Source organism: Camelus dromedarius, chromosome 26 (genome assembly GCF_036321535.1).
Source record: "Camelus dromedarius isolate mCamDro1 chromosome 26, mCamDro1.pat, whole genome shotgun sequence".
Classification (NCBI taxonomy): Eukaryota; Metazoa; Chordata; class Mammalia; order Artiodactyla; family Camelidae; genus Camelus; species Camelus dromedarius.
In genome coordinates this window covers 22,788,604-22,808,200 of record NC_087461.1, presented here as the reverse complement: position 1 = coordinate 22,808,200, position 19,597 = coordinate 22,788,604, and the positions used below count along the sequence as shown (strand labels likewise).

Below are 19,597 nucleotides of genomic sequence, written 5' to 3'. Positions count from 1 at the left end.
CCCTTCTGCTTCGAAAGTGGTTTCCCCTTCCTCTTTGCTTTTCTCATTCATTCTTCAAATCTCAGTCAAACACCAAGTAGTTCTTGGACCCCCCAGACTAGATCAGGTCCTTAATTCATGGTCCTAATACTATTAGTAATTATGTAATTAATTGTGGAAAGAGTTGCTGAGTGTCTGTTTCCTAAGAAGAATATAAGCTTCAGGGGAATAGGGACTGTGTGGATTTTGCTTACTGCTGCATCTCCAGACTCTCATTTGGAGAAGGTAGTCAATTAATATTTATGGAAGGAGAAGGGGAGGGAAGGAGGGAAGGAAGAAGGAAATGCAGACGTGTCCCTATTTGTACATCATCCCACATTTCCTTGGTTCACTGTGTAAAGTAGCTTTAATGAGGTGAAGTTGATGTACAATAAGCTACACAGATTAAAATGTACAGTTTCATAAGTTTTGACATCTGTCTGCACCCATGAAACCATCACCACCATCGAGATAATGAACATCTCCATCACAACCAAAAGTTTCCTCGTCCCCCATTGTGACCCTCCCCCATCAGCCATCCTCCACTCAGCCACCAGTCTGCTTTCTGTCACTGCTGACCAGTCTGCACTTTCTAGCGTTTTCTATAAATGGAACCATACAGTCTGCACTCCCTCTTGCCTGGCTTCTTCCCCTCGGCGTCTTTATTTTGAGGTGCATCCTAGTATTGCTGTGTGTGTTAACAGCTCACTGTCTTTATCACGGGGTAGTGTTCCATTACAGAACAATGTCGTAACGTGTCCATGCCCCCGCTGGGAAACACTGGGGTTGTTTCAAGTTGGGAGCTATTACAAATAACGGGAACACCTGTGCCTAGAAGGCTTTGTGTGGCCGTCTGCTTTCATTTCTCTTGGGTAAGTAAGTACCGGGGAGTGGAGTGCCTGGGCCGGATGGCAGCCGTGCATTTAATTTTTGAGGAAACCGTCTGTGATTCACGTTTCACCCCATCTGCCTCCAGCGAGATGTTGCGAAGATTGCTCACATGCTTCCAAAGTGTGTTGTGAGGCCTTCAGGAGAGAAGGCAGTCAGGAGAGTGGTGGTAAGGGAATTCAGGACAAGAAAGACAGTATGGTTGTATTTTCATTTTAGTGCCGTTGAGAAAATGGGCAGCGGGTCTCAAACCCCCGACTTTGATTATCACACAGTATCTCTAGCTGACGCAGGAGTCCCCTGATCATTCCTTTGGGGTCTTCAAAAACCGAGACCTTAATAGTGAGGCAGAGGTCCACGATTCTCTGTGGTCTAGCACATTCTGCGACACATATACCTTTGTCCCAAGAAACTTCTGCAAAACCCAAAGCCCTAACCCATCGGTCTCTCTTTCCTCAGGGGACACTTAAACTGGCTTCAGCTGGATCGAAGAGTGTTGGAACATGACTTCCCCAAAAAATCAGGACCAGTGGTTTTATACTTTTGTGTCAGGTATGTACATCGGGTAGCTGTCCTTTTGCCTTTTGCTTTTTTCCTCTTTGTCAAGAAAGTCTGGGAGCGTGAGGGATCAAAGAAAAGGGAAATCAGGGTTGTCTTAGTTCACTGCCAGTCACGGAGGTCGTAGCATCTCTACGTTCCCAGCAGATGTAAGCGCAGGGCGTGAGTGTGTGCGTCACGTCCGCGGGTGTGCGTGGACACGCGTGTTTGTGCTCTGGCACTCGGATGCTTGTGTGGAATGAAGATAAAAGCCTTTCTTTTTTCCCTTTGCCTTTATGGGGCAAAGAGGGCATATATCTCAAAGGAAACTGAGTCCCCTGTAATAACACAAGCCCTGGATTCTTTTGGTGGCCTTTGAAGCTACGTAACAAAAGTCTGTGTGTGTGTTCTGTTCTTCTGTCACAAGTGCCACTTGGCCTCTTGAAATTTGCCTGCTTTATCCCAAATAAGAATCATTGAAACCCAAGAAGGAAGGCTGTGGCCTAACCAGAAACAATGGGCATTTTCTGTTCATTAATCTATGAGAAGAAGTTTGATTTTGTGACTGCTTCTCAGGGTTAATGTCGCAGCAATCTTATGAAGCCAGCCAGACTTACCACTTGGGTTTGCAGAAGGTTGTATGAAGCCGGGGGCAAGGGATGGAAGGTCACGTCATGAGTTCAAGGGCAAAGTACAGATTGTGTATAGCAAAGCCAGAATCTGAGCCCCCAGGTCCAGCGGCTCCCTGAGCAGCCAGTCTGTGGCACCATCAGGCTGGGTCTGTCCACACAGCTGCAGAGGCATTTAGGTTCAAGTGCTCAGTCTTCCAATGGACACTGGCCTCTCCGCCCAACGCATAGCCCCAGCCCTTATAAAATATGCGGATAGAAATTCAAGAGCAGGACGCAAACGACGCACATTTCAGTTCTTCCTGAAGAGTGCAGCCAGGAAGCAGTTTTAGACGTAGCCATTCCGACACCGCAGGAGACAAAATCGGAGGTAAAGAAAGGGTCCTTTTCACGGGCGGGAGTACGTCTTTACCGCAGCTGGTGGAGTCAATTTAAACGTGCATTTAGTGCCTTTTTGATTTAACAGCTGTGAACGTATCAGAGCTAATCTTTGCCATTTCCCTCCCTGATGGGCACGATTTCAGTGTCATATTCTCTTTAATGGTGGCTACATTTTCTCAGATAAGTGGAAAAGTCATCATATAAAGCAAAGAGTAACAATTCCACCGGGAGGGGTGGCGACATCAGGCGAGACTCAGTTGAATTTAAGCAGTTCATTAACCTGCAATCAAAGGTGGGTGTGTACACTTGCCATAGATCAGGCTCCCCGCCCTTCCTGGTGCTTTTTGCCAACATTAGCCAAGAAGAGAAAATACCGGGCTGGTTGCATATTAGCTGTTTTTTCCCACATGTCTGTTACTAGCCGAGTTATTAGGGGTTTGGGGAAAAGCTTGGAGTGCCGTGAGATTGCCCAGTTGAGGTGTCTGTGGCCGAGGGTCTGCGTGCAGATGGGTCCAAACTTCTCGAAGCTGACATCTCTCTGTGGAGCCAGATGCATGGAGAAGTGCAGAGGGAGAGCCAGTGTTACAGCAGAACCAGGGACGGGGTGATGAGACCCAAGGACACCCGTTTTCCTGATTGTCCAAAGCAGGCGCCTCCCTGAACGCTCATTAGGAAAAACTCCCCAAATCCACACTTCAGGGGGGACACCTGGCAGAAGCACTGCCTCATCCTAAAAGCCCATCTTTCTGGAGAGCCCCGGGTTTCTATTTCCAGTTACCTCTTGGCCACCTGGTCAAACTCAACAGGTTCAAAACCAAATTCATCACCCTCCCCCCACCCTACCTCCCCAAGCCTTCTGTGGTCCCATCGAATCTGATGTCATTATCCATCCAGTCATACAGGCTTTAAATCTTGAAGTCTGTTCCCCCTTTCATCTCCTTCATGTTCTTATGGGCATCAATTCTCTGCTGCTACTTCCAGAATCTCTCTCTGCCCTGCCCTCTCCTCTTTATTACCTAAACTCCCTCATCCTATGTCATCTGAATTATTACAACCACCTCCCAGGGCAGGTGTCTCCTTGGCACCAGCCACGGAGGAGCCTGGCTCCCGGAACCCCTGCTCTCCTGTGTCCCCACTTGGCAGCTGGCTGAACAGCACAGTGTCAAAACCCCAGTGGCTCGTCGTCTCCCAGGGAGGAGGCAGACTCTCCCACCGGGGCGCATTCTGCGCCTTTACCTTGATTTTCAGCTTGGGAAGAATTCCCATTTGATAACTCAGCGCTGCCTTTCTGGGGATGCCCACAAGCTGTTTTCTCCAAAGGAGTGGTATGATAAATTATGTTCATCAAAGACCCAGACCTTGGGATATGCTGGACTGCATAAAGGAGCTCCTATCAGCTGGGCTCTTCCCCGGTGCGCGCACCCTGACCTTTGTAAACAGCAGTGCAGGCGGTCCGGCCCCCACAGCCCAGCCTAGCCATCCACCACGCATGCATCCTCAGAGCAGCCTAACTCTCTAGTCCCCCCGTCGCCCTTTCCTTTCCTTTCCACGTCTGTATGTTACACCTACATAACGTGTGTGCAGTTATATAGGGGAACAGAAGCAACATAAAACCACCTGATACAAGAGAGCGTGGAAAAGATCGGCTGCCTTAGGCCAAGATTTAGGAATTCATGGAGTGGAAATCTTAACCCTGTGCCTCCGAGGATCTGCGTTTGGGCTGCCAGCCAGCGTGGCCTGTTACTTGGCATTTATATGTTCTTCTGCTGCAATGTATATTCACAATGTCTGTGAGCGTGAGGGCAGAGCTATGGTCTCCATTCAACCAATTAGGAAAAATAAGGCCCAAATATATTAAATAACATGAATTGGAACTCGCAGAATTCTGCTTCATCCTCTAAGCCAGGAAATGAGCATTTCCTCCTTGGAGGGCGTGAAGCTGGCATCAGGCTTTAGGACAGACTCAGAATAGCAGGATGGAAGGCTCAGAACCCTCCTGACCTTCGCCGACCGGTTATTAAGCTGCAAATGGTCTTGATCCCTGCAACCCTCATCAGTCAAACCACCAGGAACAGTCGTAGGGGCATCAGGGTCTTAATAATTACCTAAAAAGGGAAAAGGTCAGGAAGAAGGGAACTGTCCGTTGTTAAGGGTGAACTATCGTCACAACCATCCTGGAAGCAGACATACGAGATGGCCAGGTGAATTCTGCCCCCAGCATGGCTAGTGAGTTATGGCATCTGTTCGGTCAGATCTGACTCCAAACCTGGGGCCCTTCCCCTTCCACCACGCTGTCTCCGTCTCACAAGTGAAAAGTGACACCATGACTGCTGATCAGACCACGTGCAGGCAGGGCCAGAGGACCCCCATCGAGATCGCCAACCTTGGCCCGTCTCGTGCTCCACACTTGGCCGCGCCCATCTGCAAAGACGGTAGTAAGGACAGACGCACCCCGCACTGGGGAGAAGTGTGGTGGAGGGGAGCCCTCCCCGGCCTGACCTTGCTGCTTGGGAGCTGCTGGACTCAGCACCATGGACGGAGTGCCCCCAGCAGGGGCACAGGTCCCCGTTGTCACAAACCTTGGATGCCACCCTGCCGGAGGAAGGGGCATCCTAAATAGGAAAGGAGAAGTTTCCAGAAGCTGAGATGCGTGCTGTTAGTCTTGCTGGAGAATGCCTCGCCATTTCCTGACAACAGTGACCTCCAGTGGGCAGATGTTCCGCCCTGCCCTCTGCTCTCTCCAGCTCTATGAAGAAAACGCCTCGATCCCATTGGCCCTTATCATGGTCCTGAGCTGGGTCGCTTCCGAGCCTTGAGAGCCAGATCCACTCTCATCCCAGCTATGGGGGTGTCAACAGCTTTCTCCCTTGCAAACTCCGTGGTCCATACTCACCATTATAGATGGATTTGGTTATTGGTTCATGAATATTCATTGGGCACTTGCTATGTTGTAGGTACTGTTTGAGGAGCTAAGTATAGGGCAGTGAACAGATAACCCCTATGTTTCTTCAACTTCCAAGATCTCTCTCTCTCTCTCACACACACACACACACACCCCTTTCGTCTCAGAGGAAGAGTGGCTCTTATCCCATCACCCGACGCCAGCTGATTGCCCTGTGCCCCAGCCCCTCCCATCACCTCAGAGAGCTCCCTCCCTCAAGTCTCTCCTCTCTTTTTCTCTGTCTTAAGCTTCCGCTTCTCCCTGGACCCTCCGTCCATGTCCACGTCTCTCCCACCCTCACAAGAGGTGATACCCTCCCTGACTTGGATCCTCCTGCAGCTATGACCCCTGCAGCCCCTTCTGTTCACAGCAGGGGTTCCGAGGGTGGACTTGCGGCCCCCTTCCCATGTCCCCCGATCCTGCAGTCTGTGGTGGGTCTGGCCCCACCACCCACATGGTCACCGGGGGTCTGTAGATCCCAAAGTTCACAGGCACTTTTCTGCCCTCCCCTGTCTGAATCGAATACTGTCATCATCCTTCTGCCCCCAAACTCGCTCTTTTTCCCTCAGACTTCCTTGTCTCTGTGGTGAGCACTGCCATCCACCCAGTCCCCAAAGCCGGGGACTTGAAAGTCAGCCTTGACATCATCTGATCTCCTCCACGTGTTCCCTCCTCTCTCCTCTTGTTCACCAGCTCCGCTTAGTTCTGCATCTTAAGTAGCCCCATCCCTTACCCTGCATGCACCCCTCACTGGCTGTAATTAGGACCCTCATAAGCCTCTCCTGGTCTTGAGATCTCCTAGTTCATCTGTGCTTCCAGTCTTGGCCCCTTGTACTCTCTCCAGATGTTGCCACTGAGCACCTTTCTAGAATTTTCATCCGATACCCATGAGCTTCCTGGCTTCCTGTTATCCTGTAAGGATACCTGGGCGACCTGACTTGGGCGTGCCTGTGCAGCCTCATAGCTCCCCACTACCTTACCCCTCATACACATCCTTACAAGCAGCCCGGTGGTCAGTGTACGATCAAGATTGCGTTCAACAACAGCACCATTGTTTAATGCTACGAGGCAAGCTCCCCAAACTGAGAACAGTGACCCTCTGATAGTGTTCACCAGGGAGCTTAAGGCATAGGTCAAGAGAGGGCATGGGGGGTATAGCGCAGTGTCCTTGGCGTGCACGAGGTCCTGGGTTCAATCCCCAGTGCCTCCATTAAGGGGAAGAAAAAAAAAGAAATAAGTCAAGAAAAAAATGTAAGGGAAATATGCCTACCCACCGAAGGAAGTCCTTCTTCTCTTTTATAGACACAGGTTTGCGCTCAGAATGATTCCTCCGTGTCTGGGCTGTTCCTTTGATTGTGTATTCTCCAGCCAGGTGTCCATGTAGCTCTGGTCATCTACACTATTTGTAGGAAAATAAATAGAGATTAGATTTGTCTCCGCAAACTTCGAGTTTCACAAACAATAAATGAAAGTGAGCTACAGGAAGAAAAGAAAGACAGGGGATGCTAAGAAGCTTTAATGAAGGAGAGGGGATTTTACAGCCAAGTTCATGGCCCGACTGTTGGTATCTTTCCGGGCTGATTAAGACAGCAGTTGCTGTGTCCTGTCACTCCTGGTAACCGTGGTGGCACGGATCTAAAACGAGGTGCCTGCTAACCAGAACTTGCTAGATCTCAACTGGGTGTCCCAGTTAGGATTTTCAGCGCTGTTGAAATTCTCAACATCAGAGATTTTTGGCCGCAGAAACTCACAGCAGTATTAATTATCCTTCTCATTATGATGGCTCCTTTTTGCTACCGAAAGCCAGCATTCCAAATGTGACATTTGTGTTCATTACAAAATGAAATCACTGGGCCATTTAATTAACACTTGCTATAAATAGTCAGTGATTCCCCAAGAGCCAAGGGGTGGATGTGAGAGGGAAGACGAGGAGCGAGGGGACCAGAGGAGGAAACCTAGGGGACGTCTAATCTGGCTGGACTGGGTTCCGTCTGCTGCTTCCGAGGCTTCCACAGGTTAAAGGGGACCAGACTCCCCCAGGCTTCCGAGCCCCGAGTGTTGGATATGCTCAAACACGTGCAGCATAGTGCATGCTTGCTCCTACTTCAGACTGTTCGATAAAATGGCCTCAGATTAGCGTCATCTAGGTCACGCTGGCTGTGGCATCACTCGCGGTACTCGAGAGACGCTCTTGCGCTTGGCCTAGAGCACCGTTTCCTTTGGCTCAGAGAGAAGCCCTGAGATTGAGTCCTGCCAATGCGCTAAAGAGCCTTTTTTAAAGTGTCAGGTTTATTATTATTCAGGTACTTGAGGCCAACAGATGAGGAGGTGAGAGCCATTGAAAAGAGAGATGGCTGCTCAGTTCCCAGGAGGAGGGGGTACCCGATGCCAGGCAGGGCCATGCGGGGACGCACCAGGCTCGTCCAGGAGGCACAGGGTGTTGGGGGAGCTGTGGGCAGGAGCCTTTATCGTGGTCTCTGCAGGAAGGCATGGGTGAGGCAGGGTAAGCAGGCTTAGGATTGGCTTGTTTGGATAATTTCAGCAGGGTTGGGGGCATGGGGATTCTCCCAAGTTATCCATTTCCTGGCCCTGGGATGACTGAGGCAGGCGGACAATGGCCTGAAGTGTGAAACCCCCACAGAGGAGACGAGAAAATGTATGTGGGCTCTGGATTGGCTGGCCTGCGTGGGGAAGGAGTGCTCACAGGTGAGTCCTTCACTCCCCTAGGAGCTGGCTAAGCCCGGGAGGGGCCGTCCCTCCAGAGTCAGCACGCCCCCAGGTGTCAAAGCATCAGAAACCCATGGTTAATCCAGAATCAGACTTGGAATGTCCCACGCAGACCCTCTGAACCTACGAGACATCATTCATCCCCTTGGGTTTTCCCAGAGACCCGGGGCTTTCTTTGTGAACCAGGTCTCTGAAGCAGCTTCCCCTACCCACCCCCGCACTGGTAGTTAAGCAATGCAACATCGCCACCTACTGCCCAAAAGGGGGACCTCTGACAAGGCTCTCAGGAAAACCCAGAACAGAGTGGTACCTCCACTTGGAACGCAAACTGTCAGCGTTTCCCGTTTCCCTAGAAGTTCCTCTCCCGTAGTGTGGTAGCGTGCGCTGGGGCTCCATGTGGCCTGGAGGTGTCTGAGGTCTGTTTTTCTCTGGGCACTTTCGACTCACCAGCACCCTGGCGCAGCTGGAAAGCTCAGGGTAAGTTAAATACCCAGGTTACAAAGCAGTAATACAACAAGCCGGGGACACACGGGGTTTTCAGGCTGTTTCTTGGTGGTTAAGGTTAACAGAAATCTGCTTTCCAGTTTCCGTCAAAAGGAGATGATTTTTTTCCCTCCATCTCAGAGCATGTCTCTTACTCCCTCCACCTTCCTGTCTCTTGTGCAGCCAGAGAACAAACGCTGTCGCCAAAGACGTGGAATTTGCCATCTCATTTCAGTTTTCCATGATTTGAAAGGAGAGTGTTAGGTTTTTTTCCCTTAATACACTGTTGAGGAGAAAACTGGGGGTGGGAGGGCAGAATGCTCCTTAATTCTCAAGAATTGAAACAAATGGGATCAAGCCCTAGGGCTCTGCTTTGAAACTTGAGTGATTTCAAACCCAACAGCTTTAGACTCAGAATTATTATTTCAGAACCGAGCTCACTCGCTGAAACTCCAGAAGCCTCTGCTGTTCTCCTGGCTCTAGGATTCCAAGTAATCAACAGCTCTGGGTGAGCAACTCTCCGAGTTCACAGTGAGAGCAGGGCTGGGGGCACGTGGGCTGGGCGTGGAATGGAAGACCCCTGAATCATAAAGGGTCTGGGAAATCATTTATTATTTTTTCTCCCTCCTGTGTTGTCTTCAGTGCCCATTTCACTGTCCAATACAATCTCCCACTGATGATGTGTGGAGAGGGGAATGGTTGAAAATCAGTGTCTTTGATTCACAGGAATGTTTAAGTACATGTTTGTGCTGGGCCCTGGATCAGGGCTGGGGGTGCAGAAATGAAGGTGATGGGGTCGCAGCCCTCAATGAGTTAGCAACCAGGAAAGAAGACGTCTCAGGGAACAAAAAATCATGGGACCCTGGGGCCACATAATAAGCAGAGGGGGTCACTGGAGCCTGGGAGAGGACATCTGCTGTGGGGACCGTCAGTAGAGGTGGTGAAAATGTGTGGTGACCCTGAGCGAGGCTGAGGGGAGCAGGAGTGAGTTGTGGGGGTGCAGGAGGATTGTTTTGGGGGGTGAAGCTTGAACACAAGCATGGAAGCAGGAGTCGTCTGTAAGAGGCCACACCCACAAGTCACCCAGCTGAGCTGGTTTTCCTCTGACCCACCCAGAGCCCCATCCTGATCCTGTGTCACCCCTCTCCCTCCCCTCCTCTCCCTTCCTTTTCTTTCCCTCCCATCTGCCTGCCTTCCTTCCTTCCTTCCCATTTTGTTATTCTGACTACTCCTTGCCAAAAACCTTTTACAACGGATGTAGATTTTTTAATTACATCACATTTAACTTACAGTCAGTTCCCCCTATCCGTGGAGCAGGTGTGAAACCCACAGATATCTACCAACTGTATTACACCGTTTATATCAAGGACTTGAGCATCCTTGGATTTTTGTATCCTGGGTTGGGAGGGGAGCAGGTGGTCCTGGAACCAATCTCCCACGGAGACCAGGGATGGCTGGATTTTGCTTTGCGATGTAGAATTTGCTGCTGCATTTCAAGTCTCCATTATTAGGGGAGTGGAAGTGGTCCAACTTTGCAGTTCCTCCAAGACCACTGCAGACCCTTTACGGCATCCTCCATGACCTAAAATTCTTGCTCCAAGAGCAGGAGGCAGGCGGTTGTTTTGTTTTTGTCTTTTTTCGGAGAAGCAGGTGATGGAAGAGCTCCTTCCCAGGCTTTGCAAGAATGAACGTTATTGTAATTTCAAAAAATTGTGTAGACCCTCCATGATGGTAAATGCCCAACTAATATCTTTTGCTTGAAAATCTCTACTAGTATCTCAAGTTCCTCAGGACTCACTCACAAATGTAAATGAGTGTGCATTGTGCTCATCACGGCAGCCTCTGCACGCATCTGTAAGATGGTAGAAGACGTTTACTTAGTCTATAGACAAGAGGTTGCAAAGTGGGGGGGCTGTGGGCTTGCCCGAGCCCACACACATATTTTGTCTGCCTTACACAATGTTAGTGTGTTGGTTCTGCTGTTGTTATGGTTGTTTCAACCTGCTTCATTTCCAGTATTGGAAAGCAGTCAACTTCTTAGCTAGAGAACCACTGCCCGAGTCCTCCTCTTTTACAGCCTGGAAAGCAGAAGCCCTGAGAGATTATGTGACTTGCTCTGAATCACCCAGAGCTGGGACCAGATCACTGGTCTCTTGGCTTCCTCCCCAGATCCTTTCCATCACACTGAGACACGTTCTGGAAGACCATAGCGCTGATTTCTTCTCATTTCGCCTTCTGCCTCTTCTAGGTGCCCCTAGTTTCCATGAGGCAGGTGTCCAGTGCCCCCCAGGAGTTGTCACACCCACTCAAGACCCCCCACCAAGGCTCTGCATACCAGTCATTTCCTTCTCCCCTCTCATCACAACTCCCTTAGCACAAGCCGATCCTAGACAAGTGCAAGGACCTAGCTCATTAAGGAATTTCATAAACTCCAGAGTCGATGTAAAGGCACATTTAATGTGAATCGTCTCAGCCTGTGTCATCATGAAGAAAATCCATAAGCTCCATCTGGATAAAAATCCAATTCTCATTTGGCTCCATATGCGTTAATATCACTGCATTAAGAACACTTGCCACAGCCCCCTGGGTCTGCGGAAATCAAAGCCCTCCTTGCCGTCCTCAGGAAGATTTGTCACAACCCTTTCAAAGAGAAAAAGGGCCCCTTATTCCGTTCAGCAGAAGAAATGATCTTTTAAAACTCCAGATCAACAGTGATTAGGACAAAAAGTGATGTAATGAAAACAGATGACATTAGAAAAAATTGGAAAGCAGGGAAGGAAAAAGCAAGTAGATGGTCAAGTTTAAGTTTACCCTTAGAAATTGATGGCAGGTCCCGCTCTTTGCTAGACTGAGGGGCTGTCTGCCAGGATGGCCCTAACCCCCTGTACATGGACTTGAAAACCACTGTTTCCTCTCTGAAACAAACTATGGAAACCATAGGTGGTGCTTTTTCTCTCTTGTTCCTGTTGGACTGGGAGTTCTCGTCCTCGAGTCATGTAACTCAGAGAACGCTTGATATTTCTGCCTGATCAGTGTATGCGGCTGTGGTTCATGGGCAGTTTTTCTCTTTTAGGTTCTATATCGAAAGCATTTCATACCTGAAGGACAATGCCACCATCGAGCTCTTCTTTCTGAATGCCAAGTCCTGTATCTACAAGGTAAGAGCTTCTTCCTGTTCAGAGTTTTCCACTGAAACCTGAAAGTATCCTTGGAAGCTAGGAATCCCAACATGTTGCCCCAGTGCGATTTCATTGATTAGTAGAAGAAACGTACAAACTAATTACTATAAATGAATGAGAACTCCACGAGGCTGACGCTATCAAGGGCTAATAACGTGACTCTTTTCCAGTCCCATCTCTGGGTTTTGGCTCCTTGGAGGTGTTCCTTAACTTGATTGCAGGGGTCTCTTTAACTTGGCAACTGTGACAAAAAAAGGGAAACCCAGACCAGTATGACAAATGCACTAAGTCTCACAATTATAAACAAACCTCTTATAAACAAATGCATGTATATTTGACCATTTGGGGATTTTCTAGCAGCATCTGTCAAAGGGATGCTATTGGCATTCAGGATGGGACAATTTTTTTAACTGGTTAAGTTTACCATGGTAACCATTGGTGGGTATACAGTTCAGTGGTACTAAGTATGTTTACCTTGTTGTGCAACTGTTATCACCCTCCATCCACAGAACTCTGTCTTACAGAACTGAAACTCTGTACCCCTTAAATAATCCCCCTTCTCCCCAACCCCTCAGCCCCTGGCAACCTCCATTCTACTTTCCGTCTCCCGGTATTTGACTCCTCTGGGCGCCTCCTGTAAATGGACTCATGCAGTATTTGTCCGTTTGTGTCTGACTTATTTCCCTTAGCATGTCCTCAAGGTTTATCCGTATGGTAGCATGTGTCAGAATTCCTTGCCTTTATATGGTTACTATGCCATTGTATGTAGTTACCACATTTTGTTTATTCGTCCATCCATCAGTGGACACTTGGGTTGCTCCCACCTTTTGGCTATTCAAATAATGCTGCTGTGAAGATGGATTTATAAAGATCTATTGAAGCCCCTGCTTTCGGTTGTTCGGGGTGAATACCTGGAGGTGACGTTGCTGGATCCTATGGTAATTCTGTTTTTCATTTTGTGAGGAACTGCCACACTGCTTTCCATAACGATTGCACTATGTTATATTCCCACCAACAGCACATAAAGATTCCAAATTCCACACATCCTCGCCAACACTTGTTATTTTGTTTTTGTTTTTTTTTTAAATAATCGCCACCCTAATGGTATTAGGTGGTGTCTCGTGATTTTGCATTTCCCTGGTGATCAGCGACGCTCTGTGGCCATTTGTGCATCTTTTTCAGGGAGACGTCTATTCAAGGCACAGTTCTTAATTGAATGAGACACTTGCATTGTATCCAATTCCCCCATGTGCTTGTGATGTTTCCTTTCACTGGATAACCCAAAATTGTTACCAAGTCGAAACTCATTCTGCTCGCCACACAACACACCAATAAATCAGGAGACAAAGTGTTGGGGCAAGGAATAGCGACTTAATTCCGAAAGCCAGCAGACCGAGAGGATGGCAGACTAACGTCCTGGAGAACCATCCTGCTCAAATTAGAATTCAGGCTCCTTTTATACTAAAAAGGGGGAGGGGATGTGGTTGGTTGTTGCAAACTTCTTGGTGTAGGAATTCTTTGTTCCTGTAGCTGTCCATGTGGGTAAGATCATGGTGTCCCTGTAAATCTCCAACAAAACAAATGTTATTTTCCATTCTGCAACTTGTTATCTTTATAGGAGTGCAAAAGTGTTAATATCCTTAAAGGTCAGAGCCTTGAGAACAGGCTCTCCTGTCTCTTTCAGGCTAAAGGCAACATTCTTTTGCAAAAGGTGCAGAGCCAGCAAGACTAAGCCTAGAAAACAGGGCAGAGGGTTAAAGCCACAGAAACAGATCTAATACGGAGTCAGATTTGTTCTTTTCTATTACAAAATGACCACAGGCAGTCCCCAGCATGCACCCTGTCCTTTGGGAGAGGGGTTTGCAGAAGACTCCCCCAGCACAACTAAGAGGACGTATTTAAAGTAAAACCCACTTTGCGCCCCCCAGCACACCCCCTGCCATCGCACGAGCTCAGCCTTAGGTCAGCTCATTAACGGCCAGGGAGAAGGACAGCTGATGCTCACTGGCATCATGGCAAGCCTGGTGCTGAGTGCTCTCTGCACCCTGTGCGGCTGATATTCCCAGCATCTCTGAGAGGAACACCATCCTTTATCCCAGTTTTCCCTGTGAGGCGCAAGGCAGTTATGAGATTCCCCCAAGGTTGTGTATGGCAAAGTCAGGGCTGCCCCAAATGGCAGAGTCAGGGCTGAAGCTGGCAGCCTGACTCCAGATCAGAGATCTCAACCACTGGGCTGCACTGCACCCTGGAAGGCAGATTCTCCACTCTAAGGAGAGCTTCAAAGCCAAGTACACCTGTCCTAAGATGGTTAGTGGCTGTATCCCAAGGAGTCCGAGGAGATCCCTCTGCCTGTCTCCATATTTAGCTAAACCCAGTTTGGAGGGATTGTGGCAACCTGCCACACGTTGAAACTTGAGAGCTGAAACGGTCTGTCGGCCGTCGCTTTTCCTCATGGAGGCTCCTTACCACATGCATGGCACACGTAGTCCCACCCAGTACGGATGTTCAGAATAATGGTGATCGTGGTAGTGATCAGATTCGAGTCTGTAGAAGAACCTCACTTGGTGACAGTTGCTGAACCAAGACTGAAACTGGGCTCAAACCCAGAGCACTCAGTATGTGGGGGTTTTGCTGAATGGAGGAACAAAGACACTAAATGTGGTTCCAGGAACTTGCCAATTTCCTCCTCTCGCTAAACCCTCGTTTTGTCGTTATACAGAGGAAACAAAAATACCAACCTTACTTACCTCATAGGTTGCAGGCATCTGATGGTTTTGGTTAATCGGTGCAAAAGCACTTTGAAAGAATTCAGGAATAAAAAGTGAGGACCGTCCACCAGGGGGCAGACTTGGGCAGTAAATGCCTGGAACGTCGCTGACCGGGTGAAATCAGCCTCAACCCAGAGCAGGTAGAAAGTTGCCCCAGATTGTGGTCATACAGACACCGGGGTTAAGGGAGCGGACTCGGCTTCTCTTGGACTTGTTCTGTCACAGATGCTCAGCTGGAGGTGAGGACTTCACGGCTTTTGAACATCATGCTCACAGGGGGCTCCGAGATAAATGGGGAACAAAAAAAGAAATGCCCGGAACTGCGTATTACAGGTTCCCCAAGTGGAAGTGGTGATGCCCTCGGAGCCGGCCACATTTAGGGCCCGGGTGCCACGGCATCGGCCTGCCTGCTGCCCTGGGTGGTGTGTGCCCTCCTGGAGCCCCAGCTGTCTCTTCTCAGCGTCTGTCCGGGAGCTGGTGAGCCGTGGGAGCGAGCCAGAGAAGGCTTTTCTGAACTTTACACAGGAGGCAGAATTGCGTCACAAGGCCACCTGTCACCCTCCCGTCAACAAAAACAAGATTTCCACTTGCAGAAATTGACACTTAAGAGTCTATTTTAAAAATCCCACATGTGTTATTTGAGGCCCATGAGGGAGATGGAATCGTCAGCTCTACTGAGGGAGGAAAGTGATGTTGGAGAGGTTAAATGACTTAGTCAAAAGAAAGAACCAGAAATGGTGGAACAGGCTTTGTGCAGTTGGAAATCTGCAAAGATGGCGGGAGGCCCCGTGGCCGAGTGATTGTGGTTAGGGGTTTAGATCTGGGGTCTCACAGACCTGGGTTCCCTTCCTACCTCTGCCTTGTAGTAACTGCATTAAATGTGGGCACCTCTGTGATGTCTCCAAGCTTGATTTTCCTCTTGGGTTGAACATGGACCCAACCCACCACCTTCTTGGGAAGATTAAATTAAGGGAGATAAACGTGAACATCGTTAGCTCCACGCCAGGCACATCATTAGCTCCTGTTGAGGTCGAACTGCTTGCTTGGAATCAGATCCGGGTTCATCTTGGCTGTGATTTGCTCTGTGCCGCCCACACTACCCTCTGGCACTTTGGAGGCCTTGAGGGGCCCAAGATCGGTGCCCAACACAGCCTGGAGATGATGCTGACCCCGGCAGCTTCGACTGACCCAGTGCCCTGCCTGAGTCTTGGGGAATGATTCCTACAGTGTTCCAGAATCTAAGTTGTTCAGGTCCAGTAAGCTGTTTATTCCAATTTCTCCAAGTCCTTATTTCACTCACTTTTTAACACATTAACATTTACTGTTATCAAAGTAATGTCTGATGTAGTTTAAAAGTCAGATGGTTCTAAGAGGCTTTGTATGAAAAAAAGCCCACCCCCACCCACCCACCCCGAGTCCCACCACTTCCAACAATTTTAGCTGTTTCTTCTGGTATTTGCCCCTATTTCTGAGTAATCGGCACAGGGTGTTATTCCTTAATTTGTCCATTTGTTGAGTTCCTGTTAAGGTAAGTGAGGACAGAGGTCTCCTCTACACCCACACACGTTTTCCCAATATGGTGAGAGCACAGTTCTGGGTAGAAGCCACGGCCGTCCACGTTACATTATTATGACTAATCCAAGTAGCAGCCAATTGTTGTGACTCCTTTTTTAAACAACCAGTTCTTTTACCTAAAGGTAAGGGTTGCCTTGCTGTTACTTGTTTTAGTTTGTAAGTGCCCATCTTTTTTTTTTTTTCCTCTTTTTGCAAAAGCACCTACAGATTCCCAAATACCTACACTGCTAATTTCCATATGCATCGGCTAGTTCATCCTGTTCTTCTCTTTGGTTTGGTTTTTGTTGTTGCTGCCTTTGTGGTTTTTCCTGGGACCTCCCTTTTGGAGCCCTCTGTCCTCTTGCTCCAGTCTGAACCTGGCCTCATTCGCAGTGCTCAGCCCAGGATGTCCCTTTCCTGTCCTGTCTTTCCCTCACCCCAGTTCTGGAGTGGGTGCTCTGCATCCAAGATCCCACATCTTCCTGTGTTTCATTTTATGCCATTGTTTCCCTGGAGAACATCCTGCAGTAATCCAGAGAAAGCATACGTGAGAAGTAAAAATGGGTCCTTGCATATCTGAAAAAGTCTTTATTCTACCTTCATATCTGATTAAGAGTTTCTCTGGATCTGGAAACAGAGAATGACTTCTCCAGGATTAGCAAAAGTGTTGCCTCAGAGTCTTTGAGAGTTGTTCCAGAGATGTCTGCCTGTCCCTACGCTGTGTGTGGACTCCCCTACCTCCACCACCACCAGCGGGATCTTGTAGGGTTTCCTCTTTATTCCTCTTCATCTGAAATTTCAGGATGGTGTGCCCTGAAGTGAGTCTCTGTAAAGCCACGAGGCTGTGTATTTGATCGGCACTTTTAGTCTGCGGGTTTGTATTCATCTTCCGATCTGGGAAATTGTTTGTCTTATTTCTTTGACCGTCTCTCTCTGTTTCCCTGCACTCTCCTTCCAGACCTGTTAATCAGCACGGCCTCCTGCTTTGATACCTGGTTTCTCCTGTTTTCCATCTTTGTCATTTTATTCTACTTTCTAGAAGATTTCTTCAATATTATTCTTAATTTCTGCTATAGACTTTTAACCTTGGCTATCACTTTTTTTTTAAAGGACAGCAATGTGGTTTTTTTTTATTGTATTATTTAATTATTTTATTTTTGGCAGGGAGATAATTAGGTTGGTTTATTTTTGGAGGCAGTACTGGGGATTGAACCCGGGACCTCGTACACACTAAGCACGCACTCACCACTTGAGCTATACCCTCCCCCCTGCTACCATGTTTTTAATTTCCAAGACTTCCTTCATATTATCTGATTTTTCTTTCTGTATATATATATCATCCTATTATTTTCTTCGAACCTAATATCCTCTTATCACTCCAGTAATGCTAATTCTTGTGCATGTTCTGTTTCTTTCATTTTGTTTTTTTTTGTTTTGTTTTTTTGTTTTTTTTTTTTTGTATTTATTTTGGTCTCTGTCTTTCATGCAGGAGGCTCTCCATCCGTATTTAAGAGTGAGACACTTAAAAGCTCCCAGGGCCCAGATGGGGCTGGTCCCCTGGTGGCTGTCCCTGTGGAGTGTCCCAGTGGGAACCCCAAGGATCAGTGTTCGGTGTCTTTTCTCGTGGCTCTTCACTGTCTCCAGAGGAGACTCTTCTTACTTCCTGCCTGGGATGTGTTCTCCCACGTCCAGGGTTGGGGGAGTCGGGGCTGCGGGTGGCCTGCACTGGGACGTAGACCTCCTTTGCATCCCTGAGCTCTCGGTCCACCTCATCGCGGCTTTCTGTGCATCTTCTCCAGAGAGCTACCTCTGATTGCTTCAACAGCACAAAAGTGAAGAAAGATGTTCTGTTTTGTTTGTTCTGTCATTTTCCCCAAGCCACCCCTGCCACCTCCCACCTTCCACGGTGCCCTTACCAGGAGACAAAAGCATAACTTCTCCTTGCTTGAGCTTCCCTGTTTACTACCAGAAGAGCAGGAAAATATAGTCACAGTCTGTCCAAGTTGCAGTAGAATCTGGCCAGGAGCGAGCAGGGGTCTAATTGTCTCCTGTAAGTGGAGCAGGAGGAAGCACAGAACGGGGTCCCGACACCCCAGGTGGCCAATTCCTCCAACAGCATTTCTGTTGTGTTTTCACTCACTAAGGGGACAGGCGGGTGATGGAAAGGAAATTGACGCCCAAGGGATGGCTGAAACTCCTTTAGAAATGTGTGTCTACTTCCGAGGAAAACTCCCTTGGGCAGTCGGCCTGGGATGATGTGTGTTTCCTGGAAAGTAACACGGGAAAGCACAGCTCTCCTGCCAGGCTTTCCGTCTGGTCGTCTCTCTCTTTGTATGTGACTTCCTGTGTCAGCTGGAGCGGCCCATCTGTCAGCCCCGAGGGGGGGCAGTGGACTTGTCGCACTAGAGGGCATGATGGGGTGGACATGGACTTGAATCTCAGCACTTTACTCAACTGTCAGGCTTGGGTTGGATCCTGCCTGCTTGGAGTTCTCCACTGACAAGGCAAGACTGCTGTCAAAAATTAGTCGCCGCAATAATTTTCGAAAACTTTGCAAACAGCAAGTGCTAGGTCATAAAGTGGTCGATGCCCTTAGATTATAGATCTTGGAGTCACAACTCTGAGGTCCAGCGTGCAGTGTGCTTCGTTCCTTCAGAGAGACAAGAAGACAGGCCCCCACCTTGAAGGACCTTGCGTTGCTCTTTAGCCCCTCGTGGGAGTAGTGTGGCACTTCCGTGACCGAGGCTGGGTCGGGTGAGGGGCCAGTCGCGATAACCAGCCACGCTGTTATGAATCGCGTGTGGATCTGAAGGGGCTGACAGTCCACTCTTTAAATACATCCATCGCATTCCAATGTTTGATCTCAGCACTTGTCCAACAGTGATAACCAAAGAAACAGGACCCGTGGTCGCCATCTGAAGATGGACGGAAATGGGTCCCTCCTTGGGTTGGGGGAGAAATTGACACCAGCATCTTTCTGGGTGAATTTTGATGATCGCCTCCCATTGTTCTAGCACTGAACTAAGGTGCATTGTCAACGCTCAGTGAGTTGTTTTTAACTGACGATTTTCCAATCCCAGAGCATGAGGATTCACATATTTCCTGGGAAATGACCAAGTTGGGAACCTGTGTGTACCCACTAAGAGCAGATCATGTCAGGGGGGGAAAAAAGCTTAAAATTCCTCCCTTCTGTGTGCTGGGGGTTCTTACCCAGCCCTCTGTTCTGAGATGTCCCCGTTGAACTGAGAGCCTCATGTATTACTGAAGTTCAAACGGTCATCCCTGGGCCACATTTGCTGTTTAGGTCTAAAGACCATCACTCCCGCAGAAATTGAAATAAGCAGTCTTTACCCAAGATCTTCAAAGAGGTTTGCTAATGAGCTGATGATATCATCTTGTCTGAAGACAAGAGAAACAAAGCCCAGAATCAGGTCCCAAAGGACAAAGGAATCCACATAAACATTCGCCTCAGACGTACAGAATCCTGGTCCT

At 48.6% G+C, this 19,597-nt stretch overlaps 1 protein-coding gene across 9 annotated transcripts in view; it reads left to right on the top strand.

Annotated features, from left to right (window-relative positions):
* The window catches only part of FRMD4A (FERM domain containing 4A), a 577,190-nt gene that overhangs the window by 452,382 nt on the left and 105,211 nt on the right, over positions 1 to 19,597 (top strand). For all 9 annotated transcript variants that reach the window (XM_064479529.1, XM_064479532.1, XM_064479533.1 and 6 more), the window contains 2 exons: positions 1,366 to 1,458; positions 11,678 to 11,762. In XM_064479529.1, the coding sequence (XP_064335599.1) occupies positions 1,366 to 1,458; positions 11,678 to 11,762 (178 nt within the window). The remainder of the gene's footprint in view (positions 1 to 1,365; positions 1,459 to 11,677; positions 11,763 to 19,597) is intronic.